General features: G+C 40.5%; 2 protein-coding genes across 4 annotated transcripts in view; both read left to right on the top strand.

The window, feature by feature from the left end:
* LOC133652555 (glycerol-3-phosphate acyltransferase 4-like) overlaps nucleotides 1-931 on the top strand; it is a 32,111-nt gene extending 31,180 nt beyond the window's left edge. Inside the window, exon 14 of the mRNA XM_062051439.1 lies at nucleotides 418-931. Coding sequence (XP_061907423.1) covers nucleotides 418-526 — 109 coding nt within the window. The 3' untranslated portion in view covers nucleotides 527-931. The remainder of the gene's footprint in view (nucleotides 1-417) is intronic.
* A 3,323-nt stretch (nucleotides 932-4,254) lies between these two features.
* The window catches only part of inpp5l (inositol polyphosphate-5-phosphatase L), a 48,738-nt gene continuing 40,826 nt past the window's right edge, over nucleotides 4,255-12,166 (top strand). For 2 of the 3 annotated variants that reach the window (XM_062051437.1, XM_062051436.1), the window contains exon 1: nucleotides 4,255-4,720. In XM_062051437.1, the coding sequence (XP_061907421.1) occupies nucleotides 4,661-4,720 (60 nt within the window). In that variant the 5' untranslated portion in view covers nucleotides 4,255-4,660. The remainder of the gene's footprint in view (nucleotides 4,721-12,166) is intronic. The other variant, XM_062051434.1, reaches the window with a different exon arrangement.

The raw sequence follows: 12,166 nt of genomic DNA, 5'->3' as shown, positions 1-12,166 counted from the left end.
CCGCAGGGACCAGAACGAGGGGAAAAAGTAGCGGCTTATAGTCCGGAAATTACGGTAGTCGTTTTGTATTTTGTTTAGTTATTGTGAATTATTGACTTTGTTTTGCTCAAACAATTGTATGAAATAATAGAATAAGGAACGAGTTTAAATATTATGTTCATATTAACTTTCAGAAGCACTCACCATAAACAAATTGAAAAATGTACAGTTAATACATGTGATTGTTATTGGTATCGGCCGATCTCACTAATGGATGATCAGAATCAGCTGCATAAAACCCTGATCAGAACATCCCTAGCATACTTATGTGCATGGTTCAAAAGCAAGTTATTTTATTTTGTAGTTGAATGATTTTTTTGACCATTTTATTCAGCGTGCGAAAGTGACATCAACTAATAATGTTGTTTTTTTTAACAGGGATGGAGGGTTAAAGAGAGGGAAGGTAAAAGATACATTTAAAGAAGAGCAGCAGAAGCTCTACAGTAAAATGCTGGTGGGAACCCAAGAGGACCGAAGTCGCTCATGAAGGATTTGTGAGGAGGCGGACCGGCTCAAAAAGCCTCACAGGGAAGCGCTGACTGCAAATGAAGTCAGCTGTGCACCCTCTACACTCGGGGCTCTTGGACTGTAAAATCCCCTCAGCATCACAGAGGCGTGTGCAGTTTGCAGCGTTGTTTGGGTCCTTCCTAGCCTGCTGCCCATTGGGAGTTAAACCAGGCAGGTATTGTTCACATTAGAATGGGGAAATATTGCTCTGAGATGGAGCCCGGTCTTCCTTGTGTTTGAGGAAAACACTTATAATATAGCTGTCTTTGAGTACCGGTCTTTCTGTTTTGTAATTTTCTTTTTTCATGTTAATTTTGCAAACTTGGGTTTTCCTGGGTATATAACAGATGAGTTCTAGACTATAAAACAAAACAATTGAAGGGTTTTGCATGACTTGACAGACTTTGTTACATTTAAAAGTATTTTTATGAGTGTTTTTCCAAGAAACAGTCTTGTATTTTAAGCTTAGCGTTTTACATGAAGGCTTACAACAGCAGCAATTAGTTTTATAAAGAACTCTTGTCTATTTTCTTTTTCCCATGGAATGTGTAAATGCTGACACATAATGAAGTGGAAACTGCACTTGTTTCAGCTAGTGACGTATCCCAAGTCAAAGAATACACAAGTTGAGGTATTTTTGGCTAAGCTATTCACACTTGCAGGTAATGAGGGCAATTTTAACAATTACCGTACAATTGTTCTCCTCACAAAAACATAATTAGAATAATAGCAAGCCGTTAACGTTCACTAACATACTCCCTAACAGATTCCAATGCCTATTTGCTGTAACGGCGACTTTATCTTATTTATTATAAGTGAACTCCAAGGGCATATTGTCTAGATTTCCCTTGCTTTGGTGATCTTTGTCTTACTTGGCAGCTTCTTCAAAAAGAGTGTATTTTGGCTTCCATCAGGCTGGAGCCAGTCAAAAATGGTTGCCTCAAACATTGTTCATCAAAATAAAACCTTCAAGAATGACCATTAGTGCCTGGACGGTTTATTTTGAATGCACGACAGTGTTATTGAAAGAACACAAAATAATAATGTCCTTCCAACACATTTGTTAACCCTTTATTTTCAGACTGGTGGTAACTGAATGCACATGGGGCCCAAAAGAAGTGAATGAAGTGCACTCAGTGGTGATATAAATGGCCGTGTTTGAGCAGCTCTCCACCAGCACCATGGAAACTGATGTGTTTGCTGGAGCTCACAATCTATGTAAGCCAAGACTTTCACAGCCATTAAATCCAGTTGGACTGAACACAGGCTTTACAGTAGGGATATTGAACTACCGTATTTTTCGGAGTATAAGTCGCTCCGAGGTATAAGTCGCACCAGCCGAAAATGCATAATAAAGAAGGAAAAAAACACATAAGTCGCACTGGAGTATAAGTCGCATTTTTTGGGGAAATGTATTTGATAAAACCCAACACCAAGAATAGACAGTTGAAAGGCAATTTAAAATAAATAAAGAATAGTGAACAACAGGCTGAATCAGTGTACGTTATATGACGCACAAATAACCAACTGAGAACGTGCCTGGTATGTTAACGTAACATATTATGGTAAGAGTCATTCAAATAACTATAACATATAGAACATGCTATACGTTTACCAAACAATCTGTCACTCCTAATCGCTAAATCCCATGAAATCTTATACGTCTAGTCCAGGGGTCGGCAACCCGCGGCTCCGGAGCCGCATGCGGCTCCTTGACCACTCTGATGCGGCTCAGCTACATACATGCCGACCCCCCCGATTTTCCCAGGAGATTTATGGATGTCAGTGTCTCTCATTGATTACTCCCAGGGAAAAATAATCCTATTTACACTCTAATTACTAAATAAAGGGCGTGCCCTAATTGCACTGCAGTAACTGTCCTCTATAGCATTTACATACAGTGTGCCAGTCCAGCCACATGTTGCATGTTGTTATTACTTGCACATAAAGGAGACAGCAAAGCATACTTACTCATCAGCCACACAGCTTACACTGACGGTAGCCGTATCAAACAACTTTAACATTGTTACGTTACAAATATGCGCCACACTGTGAACCCACACCAAAAAAGAATGAAAAACACATTTCTGGAGAACAGCCCACCGTAACACAACATAAACACAACACAACCATTACCCAGAATCCCATGCAGCCCTAACTCTTCCGGTCTACTTTATACACCCCCGCTACCACCAAATCCCCCCACACATCAACCCCCCCCCCCCCCCCCCCCTCTCCGTGCGTTGGTTGAGCGGAAGAGTTAGGGCTGCATGGGATTCTGGGTATTGGTACCGTCAGTGTAAGATGTGTGGCTGCTGAGTTAGTAGCCTTGCTGTCTCTTACGTGAGCAAGCTAAAGCTGCATTCCACTTGTGGCCGAGCAGGTACACTGATAGGGTAGATTGTAGAGGGCGCCAAATGCAGTGTCATCACGCTCTGATAATTGGGAGTCTCCCGGGAAAAATGAGAGGGTTGGCAAGTGTGACGCTATCAAGCGACATTCATTCAAAACTCGCGGGCTGCACTAACATCAAATTTCCACATTTAAGTGCGTGCCGGTGCGTATGTCTGAGACCCCTGGTTAACATAGCACAAAGCATGTAAGCTTTGTATGCGGTGTTTTTCATTTTAAATTTAAAATTTTTTTTTGTGGCTCCCATTACTTTCTTTAATTTGTGAAACTTGCCAAAATGGCTCTTTGAGTGGTAAAGGTTGCCGACCCCTGGTCTAGTCTCTTACGTGAATGAGCTAAATAATATTATTTGATATTTTACGGTAATGTGTTAAAAATAATTTCACACATAAGTTGCTCCTGAGTATAAGTCGCACCCCCGGCCAAACTATGAAAAAAACCTGTGACGTATAGTCTGGAAAATACGGTAAATTGTTTTGGGGGAGCGTGGGGCAGGACTTCTCCCTTCAGTATTATTCTTATTTTGTATATTCCAGAGTACCAGCGTCCTATGACAGCACTCTAGTGTTGTTAAGAATCCCCTGCAAAAATGTGAGTCTACAGTTTTTTTTAACTAAACTTGGGTGAATAGCCCAAATGGTGAAAAAGAGAGGACCTATAATGGAACCTTGAGGAACACCTCTAGTATAACTAAAGAAGTTCAACAAATGGCTACTGACTGCACCATAAGTAAACAAGCTACAGCAACACCTTGGTTACACACATCCCAATAGGAAAGAAATGGCGGTGTGACGTCATTACCGGGCTGCCAGTTGAATGGCCTGCTTTAACAGTCCTTAGCAGGAAATGACTTAACTTATGGGAATGTATTATAAAACAGTCATTAAAAGGCAACCTAATTGCAGTTCATGGGTTCACAATGTCGGGAGTGACTTATTTTAAAAATTACTATAATTGATGGTTTATGAAAGCTGAATAGGGGAAGTACATATTTTCGACATATAAAAATGCGCTCAATTCAAAGCCATTTCGTAAAAAAAAAAGACTTCCTGTTTGTTACTGCTGTGGCGTGTGTTTGTGGTAGCGTAAATGGTGCATTCAAGTCCGTCTGTTTCTTAACGTCACCGGACAGTGGGGTTATGAGAGTGATGAATGATAATTGAAAACATGCACGTTTGCTACTGTACATTTGTGTTTGTAATAGAACAAGTGAACGTTATTTTGTAATCAGCCCCGTACACACCCTTGTGTTGAGTTTGATCTTTGCTCCAGTGATGCCAAGACGACTTCATTCACCACGCAGTAAATGGGCGGATCACGGACGTTCATTAAACGCACCGCGACTTGGTCCTGCCGTCTTGTCTTTGGTCGCTGTAAGTCTCCCAAAGCTGTTAGTCAGATTACTCGGGAAGGAATTGAAGACTTCGCTTTTAAAAAAAGAAAGAATAGTTTGTTTTAATTTGAACGCTCCTCCGCTCGACAATGTCCCTGCACGCCCGTGCTGCGTTTGAGGACCTGAGACCACTGTCCGCCATCGGCAAACCATTGGGCACCAGACGCTGCACAGGTTCTTTGCTGCAATGCTAGTTTATTTTAAGAGCGAACTACTCTGCTTCTCACAATAAGCCTCGCTAAGCTGCTGGGGAAGTCGCTTATAGAACTACTGATTGTCGAGCGTGAGTGTTTTAGATGCGACTGGACCATGGAGACACACACCGATGTGCTTCTTGTCACCGCCAACGTCGGCTCTCTCTTCGACAACGTAAGTAACCCCAGCGTGCGTGGGCGTGTAACGAAAACACAATAAACATAGTGAGAATGGAAAGTGTGGCTGACTGTGGGCGAGCTTACAAATACATTACACACTTTTGGAATCGGCGCCATTTGGGCGGTACGTCACACTTTTAAATCGTCGGTTTGTCACGTGCATTCCTACCGCAATAGCGGCTTAAATACACGCGTGTTATATTTACACGCATTCTTTACGGCAGTGTTTTTCAACCACGGTGTGCCGTGAGATACAGTCTGGTGTGCCGTGGGAGATTATCTCATTTCACCTCACCTATTTGGGTTAAAAATATTTTTTGCAAACCAGTAATTATAGTCTGCAAATGATGTGTTGTTGAGTGTCGGTGCTGTCTAGAGCTCGGCAGAGTAACCGTGTAATACTCTTCCATATCAGTAGGTGGCAGCAGGTAGCTAATTGCTTTGTAGATGTAGGGAACAGCGGGAGGCAGCATACAGGTAAAAAGCTATCTAATGCTTAAACCAAAAATAAACAATAGGTGAGTGCCCCTAAGAAAAGGCATTGAAGCTTAGGGAAGGCTATGCAGAACGAAACTAAGACTGAACTGGCTACAAAGTCAACAAAAACAGAATGCTGGACGACAGCAAAGACTTACTGTGGCGCAAAGACAGCGTCCACGATGTACATCCGAACATGACATGACAATCAACAATGTCCCCACAAAGAAGGATAAAAACAACTTAAATATTCTTGATTGCTAAAACAAAGTAGATGCGGGAAATATCGCTCAAAAGAAGACATGAAACTGCTACAGGAAAATAAAATAAAAAAGAGAAAAAGCCACCAAAATAGGATTGCAAGGCAAGAACTAAAACACTACGCACAGGAAAACAGCAAAAAACTACAAATAAGTCACGGCGTGATGTGACAGGTCATGACAGTACACCTACTTTGAGACAAGAGCTATATTGATGCATGGTTGGTTATGGTTTTTCCACGCAAAAAATGTGCCTAGGCTCAAAAAAGGTTGAAAAACACTGCTTTCCAGCACAATTATTCAGGTTTGTTGTACAATTTACATCTTAATAAAACAGGATTATAGATACAAAGAACGTTGTTACCAGACTGTAGTACAAGCGAAGTTGACCCGTCAATCAATGTTTGTCTCGTGCTGACAAGGGTGTTTATCAAATGCTTGTTTTTTTAGGTTTTTTTTTACAAAGAATTATGCTAAAACTACAAAACTGTGAGATACATTAACTACAATTGTCTCAGACTTTTTTCACCAAGTACCACCTCAGAAAACACTTTGCTCTCCAAAGACCACCATGATTGACCAATATTAAAACAGTTGTGTAGTAGGCCCAATTATTCATTAAAAACAAGGCAGAGGTTATATTTAACAAGTGTATTTAATGTTAGGCCACTGTAACATTACACACAGTTAAAACAATAACTCTGTTTGAATATATGATAATGAAACACTCTAATCAAGTGTTTCAGTGGTACGCGTACCAAAGCTTGAGAATCACTGGCATACACTAAATGGACACATTATTAATTCCTCCCCTTGCTGAGACATTTTTGACTACACTATGGTTTGTAGGGAACAGTCTGTTGAGTTTGGTGTTGTAGAGCTGTAAATCCCTATGGTAACCCAAGTAAACACCCCTGGGATGAACTAGAACAGAGATGGTCTCAGTTTCAACATCCGTGACCTCTGACCGCACAAAAGCTGTTATGATGAATGGACAAACTCCAAGATATTAAAGAAAAGTTCCTCAGAAAGTGGGACTACTGTTAGAGCTGCAAAGGATTATAGAAACAACTTCGCATATTTTCCTCTTAGTCACAGGTGTCAAATTCAAAACCACATGATTTATTGTGGCCCGCCACATTATCAATTACAGTGCCCCACAACATCATTTAATGTCACATTATATCATCATTTAATGTCACATTATATTATGTGGGCCGCCACTTCATTGTATTCGGTCTGCCATGTTATTTTATGTGGGCTGCCGCAACACTTATATAGTCCGCCACATAATTTCCTGCGGTCTGCCACACTTAATGTGACATGCCACTTAATTTTTAGTGGCCCGTCACATCATTAAATGTGGCCTGCCACATCATTTTATGTGGTCCGCCACATAATTTTCTGCCGTCTGCTACATCATTTAAGGTGACCCGCCATATTATTTTATGCGAGCTGCCACTTCGTTTTTAGTAGCCTGGCACGTCACTTATGTGGTGCCACATCATTTTAAATGGCCCGCCACATTATTTACGTGGTGCCACGTCATTTTAAATGGCCCACCACATTATGTATGGGCTGTGCTATGTCATATTAAGTGGCCCGCCACATCTTTTATGTAGTCCGCCGCATAATTTTAAGTGACACGCCCCGTAACTTTACTCGAGCCGCATCATCTTTTTTTAGTCGTCTGCCACATAATTTTTAGTGGCCCGCCACGTCATTTTACTTGAGCCGTATCATCATTTTTTGTGGCCTGCCGCATATTTTATGTGGTCTGCCACATCATTTCATGCAAGCCGCATTGTCATTTTTAGTGGCCCTTATATACTTAAATATCTGCTTGTTACCTTGACTTCCTTAGAAAGCAAGTTTTCCATTAATCTGTTCATGCAATAATCAAAGAGTTTCCTATGCAAATTGTGTAACAAGACGATTATACGTTTATATTCATATACAGTATAACCAGTGTTACAAGCAGCCTTCTGAGGGCAGCAATAATTGCGACGTGGCCCTCAATAAAAATGAGTTTGCCACCCCTGCTCTTAGTCCAAATACCAGGTGTCCCATTATTTTTGTCAATAAATAATTATGAAAGGGAGATATAGGCTCCAGCGCCCCCCGCAACCCCGAAGGGAATAGGCGGTAGAAAATGGATGGATATAGGTTCCTTTTTATAACACGTTTGTGTTATTCTTAGTACTTATTTTTCCTCTACTTGCATTTATTTGTCATTTTATTGATGCATGGATGTAGAGTAGGTCCTGCCTATTTGCGTTTGGGCATTCATAACGAAACAACAGGAGGATAGGATAGTGTAGACTTATTTATCCCACAACGGGGAGATTATGCGGTTGCAGTGAAGATTTTTACATAAAGTAAAAAGTCAAATGTAATAAACTAAAAAGAGGTATAAATAATAGTATAGCAGTGATAGTATGTGGGATAAAGTCAACAACAAACAGGCAGACTATCTAACTCGAGAAAAAGAAGAGGTGTGAACTTGCTTGGATTTTACTTTTTTTTCCATACTTTTGTGCTCGCGTTTTATTCTGAAATTCAACCGGATTTATTTTGTTGTGTCGTATCTTCTGCCCCGCTCCAACCGTATCTCTGCAAAACCTACAGCTTTTCTGCGACATCCAATGAATTATCGTTTATTTGTTTACTCCTTTTAGGATACATTTGCCACGATATGAATTCTTTAGTGTTTTCTTCCATAATGTTTTAGTTTTATTAAGGAAAATTATTAAGTAACTGCAATAGAACGCTTGATTGTGTGAGTTCATCATGGCAACCTGTGTATAGTGACCACTTTTGCTGTCTCCCTAGAGTGGTCACCATAAACATGTTTGGCTGTACTGTGTATATATATATATTAGAGATGTCCGATAATGGCTTTTTTACCGATATTCCAATATTGTCCAACTCTTAATTACCGATTCTGATATCAACCGATACCGATATATACAGTCGTGGAATTAACACATTATTGTGCCTAATTTTGTTGTGATGCCCTGCGGGATGCATTAAACAGTGTAACAAAGTTTTCTATAATAAATCAACTCAAGTTATGGAAAAAAATGCCAACATGGCACTGCCATATTTATTATTGAAGTCACAAAGTGCATTTTTTTTTTTTTAACATGCCTCAAAACAGCAGCTTGGAATTTGGGACATGCTCTCCCTGAGAGAGCATGAGGAGGTTGAGGTGGGCGGGGTTTAGGTGTGTGTGTGTGGGGGGGGAGGGGGGGGGGTTAGGAGGTAGCGGGGGTGTATATTTTAGCGTCCCGGAAGAGTTAGTGCTGCAAGGGGTTCTGGGTAATTGTTCTGTTGTGTTACGGTGCGGATGTTCTCCCAAAATGTGTTTGTCATTCTTGTTTGGTGTGGGTTCACAGTGTGGCGCATATTTGTAACAGTGTTAAAGTTGTTTATACGGTCACCCTCAGTGTGACCTGTATGGCTGTTGACCAAGTATGCCTTGCATTCACTTGTGTGTGTGAAAAGCCATAGGTATTATGTGATTGGGCCGGCACGCAAAGGCAGGTTTATTGGCGCTCTGCACTTCTCCCTACGTCCGTGTACCACTCCGTACAGCGGCGTTTTAAAAAGTCATACATTTTACTTTTTTAAACCGATACCGATATTACATTTTAAAGCATTTATCGGCCGATAATATCGGCAGCCTGATATTATCGGACATCTCTAATATATGTTTTTCGAAACAAGTACAACATAGTTTGATGGCACTATCTGCTGGGGAAAAAAAGAGTGCTGCAGCTATGAATCCAATCCAGCAGTCAATTCACTCAGCATTTTCCAGCAGGAATTTAGGCTTAGACTTAGACAAACTTTTATGATCCACAAGGGAAATCGTTCCAATTCAAGTCAAGTTCCACGTCAAGACAAGATGCTTTGACTTGACGTCAAGTTGTGTAACTACACGTTTTGTAAGTATAAAACTGTGTACGTTTTGCATGTTATTTTGTATTAATTAAAATGTGTTTGATAACTGTTATAAGCATGTAATAGGGTTTAGACTAGGGCAGGGGTGCCCAAAGTGGGGCACGCGGGCCAAATGTGGCCCGCTGAGTCATTTTGTTTGGAGCGCCAAAGGGTGGGTTCATTATTATTTACATTTAGGTTATTTGTGTTTCACACCTAGAATTAGGTTGTCATGGTCTGATATACAGTACGATATTGGTGTGATATCCACAAAAAAACAAGTATTGGATGTAAAATCTCTGTTCAAGCAGTCCTGCAGCATGTTTACTTGTACAGTTATGTCCTCCAATTAGCACACAAGGTTGGTCTTTTCTTGTATTTTTAGTCAAGTCAATTACAAAAGTTAAACGTGCTAGGCTAAAGGCTACTAGGAGCTAGCAGCTACACAACAGGTAAGCACACAATAGCGCACAAGGTAGACGTATGTGATAGTAATTCAACAATACTGCAGTCTAAAACAGCACATAAGTCAATATGAACAAGTATCAAATAACTATAAATGCATATTACTTACACATACAAACACACATACGTGACATGTCCGCATCATTCGACTTACTGCGCCATCAGCTTAACGTCATCATTTATATTGGCCACTAAAAAATACCACTCCATTTCAACTTATGACAGCATAAGTCCATTACAGACAGTTAATAATAAATAGCTTCGTGTTTTTCATGACAACCATTTTTCTTTGTTTGACTCATTTCACTTGACCAAGCATTTTCTCACATTGCACTCTACAAAATAATACAAGTACTGTATCTATGAGTCCTGCTGATAATGTACTGTATCAATATCGGTATCGGCCAATTCGTATTGCAAGTGAAAAAGTTGTATCGGGACACACCTTCTTAAAACCACTGACTTTGTCCACTGGCACACATTCACGTAGGTCCTTGGAGGCAAAAAGTTTGGCCCCCAGTGGACTAGGGTATAACAAAAAAATAGTAAATTTTAGGGCTTTTAATGGGCGCCCACATTATTCGTGTTTTTTCGCTTTTTGCAGGGAGGTCTCGGAATGTAACCCCTAGTGACAAGAACAATCCATTTAAGTATAATCCATATCCAATAGCAGGGATCTACACTCACCCTCACATTTTTAGCAACTATTTAGTTAGATTTTCTAGAAATGTGCCGCTTATTGGCCACCGATCAGTATCAGCCGATTTTTGTGGAAAAAGTACCTGTTCGCCATTGTTGGCTCCACTGGCTGCCTGTGTCTTTTAGAGTCCATTTTAAAATGATCTTACTCGTTTTTAAATCCTTACGTGGTCTTGCCCCACCTTACCTCTATGAGCTGCTCCACCTCTATGCCCCCACCCGGTCCCTCAGGTCAGCTGATCAGCTGATCCTGCAGGTACCCAGCTCAAAGCGCAAGCTTTAAAAGGACAGGGCCTTCTCTGTTGCGGGTCCCAAACTCTGGAACGATCTTAATCTCCATGTGCGACAGGCCCCTTCTTTGGCTACTTTTAAGACTTGTCTTAAAACCCATTTTTATTCACTGGCTTTTAACCTAGCATGAGACTTTAAACTGTTTTTAACTTTTTTAACTGTTCTTAACTTTTTAACTGCTTTTATCTAACAAATTGTTCTTGGGGTAATTTGTATTTGCTTTTTCAATGTGTATTTTACTTCTATTTTAAATGTTATTTTTTAGTCTATCCTTTGCCTCTATTTCTTTGTGTTGTACAGCCCTTTGTTCTTCAACTGGTTGTTTTTTTTTAAAATACTTTATAAATAAAGTTGGTATGGTATGGTATTGTTGATTATTGCATTTTATTGCTGATCACAAACGCCAATCCCCTCTGGCTGACACTGTATTTATTTATACTCCCCCGGTGAATGCACTCCCAACAGGTGTAAAAGTAAGTGCATCTCTATCCTCCTTCAAAACCGCACTAAAACAACACCTCCAGGCAACTTCAACCCTTGACTAACACCCTCCCCCTTCCACATCCCACCTCCCCGGATTGTAAATAACCAAATGTAAATAATCAAATGTATTTCTAATGTATATACTTGTTCTTATGCTTTCTGAACTCACTATGTTCTCTGCTCGCTGTACATATCCTACCAAGTCAGACCTACACTGTTTCAATGTCCATTTCTCTGATGATGCAATTGTTGATGACTGAAGTATGCTGTTATCAACCAAACCCTCCTCACCCCACGCCCCGGATTGTAAATAATGTAAATAATTCAATGTATATACCGTAATTTCCGGACTATAAGCCGCTACTTTTTCCCCTCGTTCTGGTCCCTGCGGCTTATACAAGGGTGCGGCTTATTTACGGCCTGTTCTTCTCCGACACAGATGAAGAGGATTTCCGTGGTTTTAGTACGCAGGAGGAAGACGATGACACAATGATTAAAGACTTAATTTACATATACCGGTAGGCTGGTTATTTTGATAACGTACAGGCGAGCACTTTGTATTACTTTGCACCGTTGTATTATTTGTACTCTGCACGAATGCTGTTCGCCATGTCAAAGATGTGAAAGTTTGATTGAATGATTGAAAGATTTATTGTTAATAAATGGGACGCTTTGCGTTCCCAAACAGTCATCTCTGTCCCGACAATCCCCTCCGTGGTAGCAGGAACCCCTATATACTACGCTAATTACACATCAAAACCCTGCGGCTTATAGTCGGGTGCGGCTTATATATGGAGCAATCTGTATTTTCCCCTAAATTT

The sequence above is a fragment of the Entelurus aequoreus genome, linkage group LG06, assembly GCF_033978785.1.
Source record: "Entelurus aequoreus isolate RoL-2023_Sb linkage group LG06, RoL_Eaeq_v1.1, whole genome shotgun sequence".
Classification (NCBI taxonomy): Eukaryota; Metazoa; Chordata; class Actinopteri; order Syngnathiformes; family Syngnathidae; genus Entelurus; species Entelurus aequoreus.
Note: the sequence above shows the minus strand (reverse complement) of the source record. Positions and strands in the feature narration are given on the sequence as shown.